The sequence below is a fragment of the Syngnathus leptorhynchus genome, chromosome 4, assembly GCF_054491065.1.
Source record: "Syngnathus leptorhynchus isolate UIUO chromosome 4, UIUO_Slep, whole genome shotgun sequence".
Taxonomy (NCBI): Eukaryota; Metazoa; Chordata; class Actinopteri; order Syngnathiformes; family Syngnathidae; genus Syngnathus; species Syngnathus leptorhynchus.
In genome coordinates this window covers 635,065-649,895 of record NC_141198.1, presented here as the reverse complement: position 1 = coordinate 649,895, position 14,831 = coordinate 635,065, and the positions used below count along the sequence as shown (strand labels likewise).

General features: G+C 42.3%; 1 protein-coding gene across 6 annotated transcripts in view; it reads left to right on the top strand.

The window, feature by feature from the left end:
* The window catches only part of zfr (zinc finger RNA binding protein), a 95,841-nt gene that overhangs the window by 62,356 nt on the left and 18,654 nt on the right, over nucleotides 1-14,831 (top strand). For all 6 annotated transcript variants that reach the window (XR_015065850.1, XM_085909765.1, XM_085909762.1 and 3 more), the window contains one exon: nucleotides 12,903-13,053. Coding sequence is in view for 5 of the 6 variants with exons in the window: in XM_085909765.1 (XP_085765891.1) it covers nucleotides 12,903-13,053 (151 nt within the window). In the remaining variant the exon portion in view is untranslated. The remainder of the gene's footprint in view (nucleotides 1-12,902; nucleotides 13,054-14,831) is intronic.

Sequence of the window (14,831 nt, the reverse complement as noted above, 5' to 3'; positions counted from 1 at the left end):
TCAATGTCCGCCTTGGAGGAGAGAAGGCTGCTGAGGTAGGGGAAGTGGTGGACATATTCAAGTGCAGTGTTGTCCACATTTATGATGGGCAAAGTAGATGGCTGGTTGGGTGGGGGTTGATGTAGCACCTGGGTCTTCTTGGTGTGCACGGTCAGACCCAGGGCTCTGTATGCCTTAGCAAAGGAGTTCAGGATGCCCTGGAGGTCTTCTGCAGAGTGTGCTACAATGGCATTATCATTTGCATACTGGAGCTCCATGACCGTGGTGGTTCTGATCTTGGTTTTGGCTTTGAACCTGTTAAGGTTGAAGAGCCTGCCATCAGTTCTGTACCAAATTGGGATTCCGTGTGGTAGTTCTTTGTCAATGAGATGGAGTATAGTGGCAATGAAGATAGAGAACAGGGTGGGTGCAATGATGCATCCCTGTTTGACCCCTGTCTCTACAGTGAAAGGCTCAGTCAAAGAGCTGTTGTTGAGCACTGTGGCTGTCATTCCGTCATGTAATAATCGCAGTATTCTGACGTATTTATCTGGGCAACCATACCTCAGAAGGATGCTCCAGAGGGTCTGGCGATCCACCGTGTCAAAGGCCTTTGTCAGGTCTATAAAAGCCATGAACAAAGGCTGTTTATGTTCACGGCATTTCTCCTGGAGTTGGCGTGCTGTAAAGATCATGTCTGCAGTGCCTCTAGATGGGCGAAAACCGCACTGCGATTCTGGGAGAACTTCCTCAGACAATGGCAGTAGGCGATTGGCAAGAACACGAGCAAGTACTTTGCCAACTGTTGAAAGGAGCGAGATGCCCCTATAGTTCCCACAATCCGCTTTGTCCCCTTTCTTGAAAATGGGCACTATCAGAGCGTCCCTGTGCTCCGAGGGGAGTACTTCTTTTTCCCAGACCTTCAAAAAGAGGGAATGGAGGTGGCGCTGGAGCTCTGGTCCACCTTCCTTTAGGACCTCGGCTGGGATCCCATCTGGCCCAGAGGCCTTGTTTTTCTTCAGGCTCCTGATGGCGTCTTGGACCTCTGCTAATGTGGGAGGCTCACCCATGTCTTCCCTGATGGGACTCTGAGGGATATGACTGAGAAGATCTGACTGAATTGTGCTGTCACGGTTGAGGAGTTCCTGAAAGTGCTCTCTCCACCGGTTGTTTATGGGCTCATTGCCCTTCAACAGCTCCTGCCCGTCTTTGGAGCGTAGGGGGCTTTGGCCGCGATGGCTTGGCCCGTAGACAGCCTTAGTAGCGCTGAAAAAGCCTCTGGTGTCACCAGAGTCTGCCAAACTCTGGATTTCCAGTGCCCTTTCAGTCCACCAAGTGTTTTTAATCTCTGACCCGGCTCTGGACGTCAGCCTTAGCTTTGGAGTGAGCCTGTCTCTTTGCTTTGCAGGTGATGTCATTTTGCCAGACACGAAAGGCTTCCCTTTTCTTGGAGATGAGCTGTTCTATCTCTGTGTCATTCTCATCAAACCAGTCCTGATGCTTTCTGGACTTGTGTCCGAGAGTGGCACTGCAGGTATCAAGGATGGAAGACTTGAGCAGGCTCCAGTGTTCTTCAATGTCGTCAGGGTATTCCTGATTGAGGCTTTCTCCAAGAGAGGTCTGAAACAGCTGCAGGGCGGAAGTTTTGTTCAGGGTCTCAAGATTTAGTCTCGGCCGGCTCAACTTCTTTTGCAGTCTCCTCTTCCTCTTGAGTCTGATGGACATTGTGGATCGTATCAGGCGGTGATCTGTCCAGCAGGCCTCTGAATCTATCATGGCTTTTGTGATGCTCACGTCGCGCTGATGCCTGGCTCTGACAATGACATAGTCAATAAGATGCCATTGTTTAGAGCGAGGGTGTCTCCATGAGCCCTTGAGTTTGTTCTTCGGGCGAAAGATGGTATTGGTGATGGTAAGGTCGTATTGAGCACATTTGCTAAGAAGCAAAACCCCGTTGGAGTTGATGTTTCCAATGCCTTCCTTTCCAATGGTGCCCTTCCAGAGCTGGTGGTCACGGCCCACTCTGGCATTGAAATCTCCCAATATAATAATTTTGTCCTCCTTGGGGATTTTTGACAATACCTCATCCAGACAGGCATAGAAGGCCTCTTTTTCTTCCTCATCGGAAACGAGGGTAGGTGCATAAGCACTAAGAACTGTTGCCGTCTGGTTGTTAGCCAGCACCAGACGGAGGGTCATCAGGCGCTCACTGATTCCCACCGGGAGTTCAGAGAGATGACTGATCAGTTGGTTCTTGATGGCAAAGCCAACCCCATGGATCCTAGGCTCATCTGTGGCCTTTCCTTTCCAGAAGAAAGTGTATCCACCTTTTCTTCCTTCAGATGACCTTCCTCTGCACATCGGGTTTCTGAAAGAGCAGCTATGTCAATCCGGCATCTTCTCAGTTCCATGGCAATGATGGCAGTTCTCCTCTCCGGCCTGTCTCTGGTTACACTGTCCATTAGTGTGCGCACATTCCATGCTCCAAAATTCATGTTTCTGTGTTTTTCACCGCATATTGGTGATCCCTCTGAACGCGGTAATCCAGTCGGGAGGTTTGAGGCAGGCTATGTTTAGGGCACCTTTTCTAGCCCCTTCCCCGTCAGGGGTGAGCAGAGTGGATCCTAAAAAGGGCTGCTCAGTCGTGGATGCAGCTACCCAAGAGCTCTTTCTGCCTCGGTCCAAGAGCCCAACGATCATCTAACATCCACCGCCTGATGTGCCAGCTTGTGACTAGGGGCTTCCAGACTTCACAATCCTGCCCCCGTTGCCACTCACTGGTCGCCACAGGACTTTAATCTGGGATGTAAAATGGATTCCCTGAAAAAGACGCCTGTGCGTGACTTTGTTTAACGTGGGGAGACTGGTGCACAGACAGTCACCACACTGTCCTTGACAGATTGGGGTCAGAATCCAGTGGCAAGGAGACCAAGACGACTGGTGACCCTTTTGTGCTGTAGCCTTCATCCGCCTTCCCAGCCGTTGTGACGCCTCCCCTTAGGTCAGCCATCATCCTCCGCCTGGTCCGCCGTTAAGGTCTTCACTATTTACCCAAAGCTGGGGCTGTTTACCCACAGCAGGGACAGTGGCTGATGGGCAGTAGGGCGTGTCCACACACCGGTGGGCCTACATGCCACATCTCTGGGGCCCACTGCTGCTCCGAGATCCTGCACAACTTAGCCTGGGACCGCAAGGTGCCAGTTACCGTGTGTGGCCACGAGGAGGCGTGTGCAAGTCTTGGCAATGGAGAGGCTGTGTACCGGCGGAGGAGGCTTATGCACTCGGCTCCTCTTTTCACCCCCGGAAACAGAGGGCTAGCCGGTGGCGGTAGCTGAAAGCAGAAAAGTGGCAAGCAGAAGCAGCATACAGCATGCACAAACTACAGGCACTACTACTCCAACACTACTGCACTGACGCATCACATGCCCTGTGTACGTACACACATTCAGTGTGTATATATATGTATATCAATATATATATATATATATATATATATATATATATATATATATATATATATATATATATATACACATACATACACACGTGTATATATATAAACCGTGCTGGTTTGTGCTGCAAAAATTGCCGTTTGTGCTGCTATGTTTTTTTAGTTATGAAAGATTATTTTATAGGTCATCCAGAGTTCACCCAGCCCCCCATTTTACTCCAAATGGACCCAAAGTGGTACCGGTCGTTTGTGCTTCGTTTGTGCTGGTTTGTTCTGCAAAAAGTTTCGTTTGTGCTGCTCCGGTTTCATAGATATTAAACATGTATTTTATAGCGATGACGTCACCCAGCCCCCCATTTTACTCCAAATGAACCGAAAATGGTACCGGTCGTTTTTGCTTCGTTTGTGCTGCAAAGATTTTTGTTTGTGCTGCTGTGGTTTTGTAGATATTACACATTTATTTTATAGCGATGACGTCACGTAGCCCCGCCCCCTATTTACTTCTAAATGGACCCAAAATAGTACCGTTCGTTTGTGCTTTGTTTGTGCTAGTTTTTGCGTCAAAACTTTTCATTTGTTGTCACTCAGCCCCCATTTAACTCCAAATGGACCCAAAATGGTACCGATTGTTTGTGCCGCAGAAAATTTAGTTTGCGCTCAGTGAATCATTCAATTTGTCATTTATTTAATATTATTTTCTAGAGATGTCAAATCCTTGCTCCATAGATCGTTAATTAACCATTTGTTTGTGCCATTGCAATTTTTCATGATTAAAATCATAGATCTTCATTAACCCCGTCATGTATTTTATTCTAACAATTTTTCACTTGACATCCTGATAACTCAATCCTTACACATGTATTATCCAACTAATTACCATGCAAAGTGACCTCTGCAGGCCGGTAAGACGTGGCAACAGGGTGGCGAAAAACAAAGACGTGCAACTTTTTCAAGGGACAAATGCACAACTATCTCCGAAGATTTAATAACAGTGAGTGACAGAAAGCGTTTTTTCCGGGAAGTCACCAACAACCAATGTAAGTAAAAAAAAAAAAAAAAGAGTTCATACAATATAGAATTAAAAACACCACGTTTCATTCCAGCTTCATATTCCTTTTGACAACTGGATGGAATTTATTCCGGAAAAGGCTAAATACAAAGATAAAAACTGTCGAACCCAAAAAAGAGAATATACCATTTTGAAGCTGGCACCTGGACCCACATCACAAATGAACAAATCTGGAAAACAGTCAAAATTCCTTGCACTTTTGTTTTTAAAAGAGCCAAGGTCTCTATCCATTGGTCTCAAATAATTATATCGAAATCAGAGGATACTGCAAGGAGTGTCATGGCCTTCTCAACATTAATTGTGGCGGAGAGCCAGAAATTAACAGCCCAATAATATTAAACTGTTTCCTTAAGAACAGTGATGACTCCCTACACACTGGTAGCTCAAAGCGGTTTCTATCTGGACAGTTGTGTGTGCAGGTACAAGGAATTTTGTGAGAGCAGGATGGAACCACATGTATGGCGAGCATCACAGGCAAATAAACTGATGGACTTCGGAGACTCTGAGCCAAGCCACCACCCAAATTTGGCCAACCTGTGCAAGGCAAAGCAAGAGAAAAAATATTTGGCATTAGGTGACAAAAATCCCATTTTCTCATTGCAGATGTTGAAATACAGTGCACCTCACAGTGACAGCATCAAAGACATTGGACTTGACAAGTTTTTCTGTCACTATTGGAGTCAAACACAAATGCATGTGTACAAGGTCTTAAAGAAATCTCACCCAATATTATGTGTTGATGCAACTGGCTCAATAGTTAAAAAACTAATCAGACCGAATAGCATGTCTGGCCATATCTTCCTGTATCAGGGTGTTATGACAGGGCATCCCAGCTCCAGTGTCCCAGTCGTGCAGATGCTGTCAGAGAAGCATGCATGATGATAATGCATAATCTTGGTGAAAACCATCACAACACAGGGTGTGAACCTCACAGAGGGCAGAACTGCTAGGGGAAATATTCAAACCTGTCCCCCTGACCTCTGGTGCTCTCCACATTGATGCACAATGCCACATCTCCACTGTAATTGAGAGCGCAAAGAGGAATATCCCAAGTGTTTATTTGATAAAACAATGCTCCTCACAGTACTCCAGTTTAAGCCAACAAGTAACAAGGCAAGTTTCACTTGTTTGTGCAAACATTGCTGTCCTGCAGACCTGTGGCATGGCTTATCTTGAGACTGCTGCTGAAGAGGGACTCAGCCTTCCTGACTCTCTCTCTGCCTCGGGCCAATTGAAAATTTCACATACATGTATTAATTGTTGCATTAATTAATGTTTTGGAACAGACGTCAGATATAATTGAAAAAAATTTTCATATTGATATTGCTTATTGATAACAAGGAAATTAATCAATGAGCTCGATAAAAACACAATTACAGAAATATCCTCGTAGTAAAAGCCATTTCCCGCAGTGAAAGTTTTCTGTAAACTAAAAATAAAACTAGAAAATGCAATTTCTGGAGAAATTACGTGTGAAGGCGAAGAAGCTGAATATTTTTTGGGGGGGAATACTGCGGATTGATTTTGAGTTGAATTTCTTGAGAAATGTAGAATTTAGAGGTGAAAAACGGAATTTTTGAGAATTTGGTGGAATTTCGAATTTGAAAATGTAGAATCTATGGGAAATGGGAATTTGCGGAATAGGGAGGAAAAAAATGAAGAGTTGAAAGTCGGAATGGGTTGAATCGGTGGAAAATGTGGAAATTAGAGGTGAAAAACGGAATTTCGGAGAATTTGGTGGAATTTCAAACTTGGAAATGTGGAATTTATGCGAAATGGGAATTTGGGGAATAGGGAAGAGTTGAAAGTTGGAATGGGTTGAATCAGTTCAAAAATATGGAAAATAGAGGTGAAAAACAGAATTTCGGAGAATTTGGTGGAATTTCGAATAAATATAAATATTTCGGTTCAATTTGGGTCACTTCCGGTTTATTTGGGTCACTTTCGGTTCAATTTAGGCCACTTCCGGTTTATTTGGGTCACTTCCGGTTCAATTTAGGCCACTTACGGTTTAGCTGAGGTCGCTTCCGGTTTATTTGGGTCACTTCCGGTTCAATGTAGGCCACTTCCGGTTTAGCTGAGGTCACTTCTGGTTTATTTGGGTTACTTCCGGTTCAATGTAGGCTACTTCCGGTTTAGCGGAGGTCACTTCCGGTTCATTGAGGTCACTTCCGGTTCAATTTGGGCCACTTCCGGTTTAGTAGAGGTCACTTCGGGTCTATTTGGGGTCACTTCCAGTTTGCCCTAGGTCACTTCCGGTTCATTGGGGTCACTTCCGGTCTATTTGGGGTAACTTCCGGTTGGCCTGAGGTCACTTCCGGTTCATTGGGGGTCACTTCCGGTTCATTGGGGGTCACTTCCGGGTTACCTGGGGTCACTTCCGGTCCAATCAGGGCTAATTGGGGTTACTTTAGGGTCAATCCAAGATGGCTGCCACATAGTGGAAGTGGGGGTCAAGGGGGTGAATATGGGAAGCATAAGGTGAATAAAGTTGGAATGGGTTGAATCGGTTGAAAAATGTGAAATTTAGAGGAAAAAAACTGAATTTTGTAGAATTTGGTGGAATTAAGGAGAATTTGGTGGAATTTCTAATTTGAAAATGTGGAATTTCTGGTAAGTGGGAATTTGGGGAATAGGGAGGATATTATGAAGAGTTGTAAACTGGAATGGGTTGAAAAATGTGGAATTTAGAGGTGAAAATGGAATTTTTGAGAATTTGGTGGAATTTTGGAGAATTTGGTGGAATTTCTAATTTGAAAATGTGGAATTTATGGTAAGTGGGAATTTGGGGAATAGGGAGGAAGAATATGAAGAGTGGAAAGCTGGAATGGGTAGAATCGGTTGAAAAATGTGGAAACTAGAGGTGAAAAACGGAATTTTGGGGAATTTGATGGAATTTCAAAATTGAAAATGCGGAATTTTTGGGAAGTGGGAAGTTGGGGAATGTTGAGAATCGTTCCCAATGTGATGTGAATGTGGTGAATGGTGTGAATTTCAAACTGGAACGACGTGAATGTGAAATGTTGAATGTGCCATTGAGAATGAATGGGGAAAAATTTGTCGGAATTTTGCGGAATCTGAGAATTTTCGGATTTCGAATTCACACAATAAAGTAAAAGGAGTAGAATAACGCCTTCACACAATAATAATAATAACTAGAATTTGCAATTTCTGGAGAAATTGCGTGTGAAGGCGAGGAAGCTGAATATTTTTTTGGGGGAATACTGTGGAATGATTTTGGAATGAGTTGAATTTCTCGAGAAATGTAGAATTTAGAGGTGAAAAACGGAATTTTGGGGAATTTGGTGGAATTTAGTGGAATTTCAAATTTGAAAATGCGGAATTTTTGGGAAGTGGGAATTTGGGGAATAGCGTGGAAGAATATGAAGAGTTGAAAGCTGGAATGGGTTGAATCGGTTGAAAAATGTGGAAACTAGAGGTGAAAAACGGAATTTTGGGGAATTTGGTGGAATTTCAAAATTGAAAATGCGGAATTTTTGGGAAGTGGGAATTTGGAGAATAGCGTGGAAGAATATGAAGAGTTGAAAGCTGGAATGGGTTGAATCGGTTGAAAAATGTGGAAACTAGAGGTGAAAAACGGAATTTTGGGGAATTTGGTGGAATTTCAAAATTGAAAATGCGGAATTTTTGGGAAGTGGGAATTTGGGGAATGTTGAGAATCTTTCCCAATGTGATGTGAATGTGCTGAATGACGTGAATTTGAAACTGGAATGACGTGAATTTCAAACTGGAATGACGTGAATGTGAAATGTTGAATGTGCCATTGAGTATGAATGGGGAAACATTTGTCGGGAATTTGGGTATTTTGCGGAATCTGAGAATTTTCGGAATACAAAAAATGGAAGCGCTCATCTCGGGAATATTTGGAATGCGTGAAAAGTGGAATGGAGTGAATGGGTTGAATTGTGTGGAAGAAGAAGAAGGACAGAAATCGCGGAGAATAAAATAGAAGAAGAACTAGAATTTGCAATTTCTGGAGAAATTGCGTGTGAAGGCGAAGAAGCTTAATATTTTTTTGGGGGGAATACTGTGGAATGATTTTGGAATGAGTTGAATTTCTCGAGAAACGTAGAATTTAGAGGTGAAAAACGGAATTTTGGGGAATTTGGTGGAATTTCAAATTTGAAAATGCGGAATTTTTGGGAAGTGGGAATTTGGGGAATAGGGAGGAAGAATATGAAGAGTTGAAAGTTGGAATGGGTTGAATCGGTTGAAAAATGTAGAAGTTAGAGCAAATAATAAATTCCCATTGAGAATGAATGGGAATTTAAAAAAAAAATTGCGCCAAAAAGTTTTGAAATTTGGAACGAAACGAAATATACGGCTTTCCAGTTGTCACTTTCGGAGTTAAATGTTGAAACGGGTGGAATCGGACAAAAATTGAAAAAGTTAGCGAAAATGCATAAATTGAACAAAGTGAATACAATTGGAATGGGTTGAATCGGTTGAAGAATGTTGAAATTAGAGTGGAAAAAGGAAATTTTGGTTGAATATCAAATTTAAAAAATGTGGAATTTTTGTTAAGTGGGAATTTGGGGAATAGGTAGGAAGAATATGAAGAGTTGAAAAGTGGAATGGGTTGAATCGGTTGAAAAATGTGGAAACTAGAGGTGAAAAACGAGAATTTTGCAGAATTTGGTTGAATTTCAAATTTGAAAAATGTGAAATTTTTGCTGAAAGGGAACGTGTGGAATAGGTAGGGAAAAGATGAACAGTTGAAAGTTGGAACGAGTTGAATCGGTTGAAGTATGTAGAAATTAGAAGTGAAAAAGGAAATTTTGTGAAATTTTGTGAGAATTTGTAACGTGAAAATGTGAAATTTTTGAATTTGCCAAGTTTGGGAATGTCCACAATGTGATTTGAATGTGTTGAATTATGTGAATTTCAAACTGGAACATCGTAAATGTGAAATGTTGAATCTGCCATTAAGAATGAATGGGGCAAGAATTGCCGGAAATTTGTGAATTTTGTGAAAACGGAAAATTTTTTGAATGTATAAAATTTGAGCGCGCGATTCCTGAATATTTGGAATAAGTGAAAAGTGGAATGGAGTGAATTGGTTGAAGTATGTGGAAGTAGTTAAGCGGCGAAAAAACAGGCAGAATAAGTAAAATAATAATAAAGGACAGGAATAACAATAGGTTATAGGTCTTCACCTTCACACTAATAATAATAATAAAGTGAATGGAGTAGAATAACATATGTGTGAAGGCCTTCGCCTTCACACAACTAGAATTTGCAATTTCTGGAGAAATTGCGTGTGAAGGCGAAGAAGCTAAATATTTTTTGGGGGGGAATACTGTGGAATGATTTTGGAATGAGTTGAATTTCTCGAGAAACGTAGAATTTAGAGGTGAAAAACGGAATTTGGGGGAATTTGGTGGAATTTCAAATTTGAAAATGCGGAATTTTTGGGAAGTGGGAATTTGGGGAATAGCGTGGAAGAATATGAAGAGTTGAAAGCTGGAATGGGTTGAATCGGTTAAAAAATGTGGAAGTTAGAGCAAATAATAAATCCCCATTGAGAATGAATGGGAATTTGAAAAAAAAATTGCGCCAAAAAGTTTTGAAATTTGGAACGAAACGAAATATACGGCTTTCTAATTGTCACTTTCGGAGTTAAATGTTGAAACGGGTTGAATCGGACAAAAATTGAAAAAGTTAGCGAAAATGTAGCTATTTGGGGCACTTTTTGTTGCAATAAGGTCACTTCCGGTGTGATTTGGGTCACTTCCGGTGTTATTTAGGTCATTTCCGGTTTATTTGGGTCACTTCCGGTTTACCTGGGGTCACTTCCGGTTTGCCTGAGGTCACTTCCGGTCTATTTAGGGTCACTTCCGGTTTGCCTGAGGTCAATTCCGGTTTGCCTGAGGTCACTTCTGGTTCATTGGGGGTCACTTCCGGTCTATTTGGGGTCACTTCCGGTTTGCCTGAGGTCACTTCTGGTTCATTGGGGGTCACCTCCGGTTCATTGGGTGTCACTTCCGGGGGGGTCCCTGGGGTCACTTCCGATACAATCAGGGCTCATTGGGGTCACTTTAGGGTCAATCCAAGATGGCCGCCACATAGTGGAAGTGGGGGTCAAGGGGGTGAATATGGGAAGCATAAGGTGAATAAAGTTGGAATGGGTTGAATCCGTTGAAAAACGTGGAATTTAGAGGTGAAAAACGGAATTTTGGGGAATTTGGTGGAATTTGGTGGAATTTCAAATTTGAAAATGCGGAATTTTTGGGAAGTGGGAATTTGGGGAATAGCGTGGAAGAATATGAAGAGTTGAAAGCTGGAATGGGTTGAATGGGTTGAAAAACGTGGAATTTAGAGGTGAATAACGGAATTTGGTGGAATTTGGTGGAATTTGGTGGAATTTCAAATTTGAAAATGCGGAATTTTTGGGAAGTGGGAATTTGAGGAATAGCGTGGAAGAATATGAAGAGTTGAAAGCTGGAATGGGTTTGCAGCACAAACGAAGCACAAACGGACGGTACCATTTTGGGTCCATTTGGAGGAAAATGGGGGGCTGGGTGACATCATCGCTATAAAATAAATGTCTAATATCTACGAAACCAGAGTAGCACAAACTAGCACAAACGAACGGTACCATTTTGGGTTCATTTTGAGCTCATTTTGAGCAGATGGGGGGGCTGGGTGAACTCTGGATGACCTATAAAATAATCTTTTATCACTCGAAAATCATTGCTGCACAAACAATTTTTTTTACGGCACAAACCAGCACAAATGAAACAGACTATTTTCCTTAAATTTTGCGTGGGGTGGGGGGCCAGCTTCACGCAGGTGTCGTGACAGTAGGGTGATGGCTGCTGGATCCGCGCTGCCTGAACTGGTGACGCCCGCAGCATCCGTGCCGTCGGAACTGGGTCGGGGGGCGGCCGTGCGCCTTGCGCCGCTGAAAGCCGACTGGGTGACGGCCGCTGGATCCGTGCCACCGGAAGTGGTGGCGGCCGCAACATCCACGCCGTCGGAACTGGGTCGGGTGGTGGCCGTGCGTCATGCGCCACTGAAGGCCGACTGGGTGATGGCTGCTGGATCCGCGCCGCCGGAACTCGTGAGGGAATGGGGAGGCCGCAGCATCCACGCAGTCAGATCTGGGTTGGGGTGCAACTGTGCGTCTTGCGTCGCTGGAACTGGGTCGGGTGGCGGCCGCTCGTCACACGCCGCCGAAGGCCGACTGGGTGACAGCCGCTTGATCCGCGCTGCCGGAACTGGTGGGGGCCGCAGCATCCGCGCCGTCGAAACTGGGTCGGGGGGCGGCCGTGCGTCTTGTGCCGCTGGAGCCCAGCTCTGTGGCGACCATGCAGCAGTTGCGGGAGCCGGCAATGGTTGGTCCAAGCGCTGGTCGCTTAATTGGTCGGATTATTCTCATCTCTTGTCTGTAGTCTCATCTGTTGTCGTTTTTGTTTTGTCTTTCTGTTCAGCTATTCTCGTCCCTAATCGAGCTTCTATAGTCTGTCTTTTGAGTTTGTTCAATAAACCCTGGTCCACGCTGCATTTGGTCACCCAGCTCCATTTACCCATGACATAAACCAATCTACTGTGATAAAACAACAAAATTGCAATAACTGCATTAACCATCAAAGTGAACTCTAACTGTAACTGTAGTCTTGAAACAAATCTGTATAAGGAAAAACATTGCAATAAAATGATGCAAACTGCTACCACTATTGTTGGGGAGCCTGAGGACTGTATGAGGGGGTTGGCTCGGATGGTTATGGTCTTTTCGCCCTTGGGTGTCGGTCAGAACACAGGAGGGAAGACGTGCTTCACTTTTAATTGCTTTACTGAATAAAAAATAATGCAAACTGCTACCGCTATTTTTATTTTTCTTCTTTGTGACAGGGGTTCGCTTTGGCCTGGGGAGCTAAGTTCAGCATTTGCTTTAAAGATATCTGGCACCATCTAGCGTTGTGAATGGGTATAATGTCTAGACCTTGAATGTAAGACGACCCCCACTTTTTTAGTCTTATTTTAATGCAAAAAAACACCGTCTTATAGTCGGGCCAATACGGTAATGTATGTCATAAAATTGCCGTTCCTACTGATCTGATTTTGACAAATCAGGCTTACTCAAACGCCTTGTATTACCAGGCAAAGTGCAACTATAGTTTCAAAGTCACTTGAGATCTGCAACTGATGACAATTTCACCAAATGTGGCGACCGTCTAAAGTTAATTAATTATCCTGTTTCTTATTCAACAAATGCAATCATATTTAATTACGATCCTTTGACCTGTGCTGGCACATTGTACAATGTATTCTTTTAGAAAAATAATTTTAGTTCCCCGTTAATTTAATGAAGTATATATTTTTCATTTCAATTTAATGCTGTATTAATATTGCTGTTTTCTGTCTTTTGTATCCACATAGATCCCTGAAGGGTGTGATGAGAGTGGGCGTCCTGGCAAAAGGGTTACTTCTTCGGGGTGACAAGAATGTCAACTTAGTCCTGCTCTGCTCAGAGAAGCCCACAAAAAGTCTCCTTACACGAATTGTGGAACTCCTCCCAAAACAGCTAACAGTACTGTCTTTCCATTTCTCATTTGATTTATTTGTGAACTGAAAACTTTAATGACCGTATTTTCGTCTGAATACGTATTTTCATGTCGCTCCGGAGTACAAGTTGTACCAGTCATAAAATGCATAATAAAGAAGAAAAAGACATAAAAGTCGCACTGGAGTATAAGTCGCACTTTGGAGGGAAATATCAGGAACAGACATGTCCACTTAAAAGGCAATTTAAAATTACAATAGAGGCAACAACAGGCTGAATAATTGTACGCTATGCTAACGTTACGTGACACATAACACAGAGAATGTGCCTGATGTAACATATTGAGTTATTCAAATAACTATAGCATAAATAACATGCTAACAAGTTTACCAAACCATCCGTGTCACTCCATATCACTAAATCCAATGAAGTCTTTATCCTCTGTATCACTTTTAAACAACTCTACTAACTCATGAGGTAGAAGATCTGCGCTTCTTCTTCTACGTGGCTTATGTCAGACTCCTCGTCAGTTGCAATTCCAATTATTCCACAGGCCTAGAGCGCATTCATGCGGTTTCATGTGAAAATAACATGTGAAATTATATAATAATATGTTAATGATTTCACACATTAGTTGCTCCTGGGTATAAGTCGCACCCCCAGCCAAACTATGAAAATACAGTAGTGCTTGCAGTTCAATATTGTCAACCAAAAGAAATCTTTTTTTTTTTCTGTCCAAATTTCCAAACTACTTTTTTTGTGCGACATTTAGGAAGACGTGTGGCTATGTTATTAACTTTTTTTGACCATACAATACCACGTATCGACTAACGATTCAACAAATATCGCCTTTCTGAAGTGATAGTTTGATACTCGATAGAGGCAATATCGTACAATACTTTTATATAGTAACAAAAAGGTAACTCTAAATATTGTTTTCACTGGATTTTATTTTGAAACCAATTAATCTTTACCAATTCCAAATTGTAAAAAAAAAAATCACAACATGCAAGTTGTATTAATATTCTAGTATAAACAAAGTGCAACAGAAGTAGCTAGTTCTCTTTTTAAACATGTGCTTTCTTATTATTTGAATAAGCTTGTTCTTTTATGCATTGAAAAATCAATATAAATAATCCCTTTTGATAAAGTACTTCATAAAGGTGAACAGTGTTAAACATCATTTTTTGTGGAACACAAAAATAGATACAGGTCATAAACAATATTTTCACATTCAATTAACCTACTGCTGTGTTGGTCTTTGGAAACAGTAAACAATTGTGCCAAAGGCTTACCACCTCCACACTCACAGGTGGCCAATTTACATTTTAGTTTTCACAAGTATGTGGGCAGATGACCATGAAATAAAAGGCTATTAGGAATATTGAGTCTGAAATTATTTCATTTACAAACCGGATTTGGTTGAAGTTGGAAAATTGTGTAAAATGTAAATAAAAACAAAATACAATGATTTGAAAATCCTTTTCGACCTATATTCAATTGAATACACTACAAAGACAACATATTTAATGCTCAAACTCATAAACTTTATTTTATTTTTCAAATATAATCAACTTAGAATTTCATGGCTTTCCCATTCTTGGCTTCAGTTGTTCAACAGTCCGGGGTCTTCCCTGTCGTATTTTACGCTTCATAATGCGCCACAAATTTTCAGTGGAAGACAAGTCTAGACTGCAAGCGGGCCAGGGGAGAACCTGGACTCTTTTACTTCGAAGCCACTCTGTTGTAACATGCAGAATGTGGCTTTGCATTATCTTGCTGAAATAAGCAGCGGTGTCCATGAA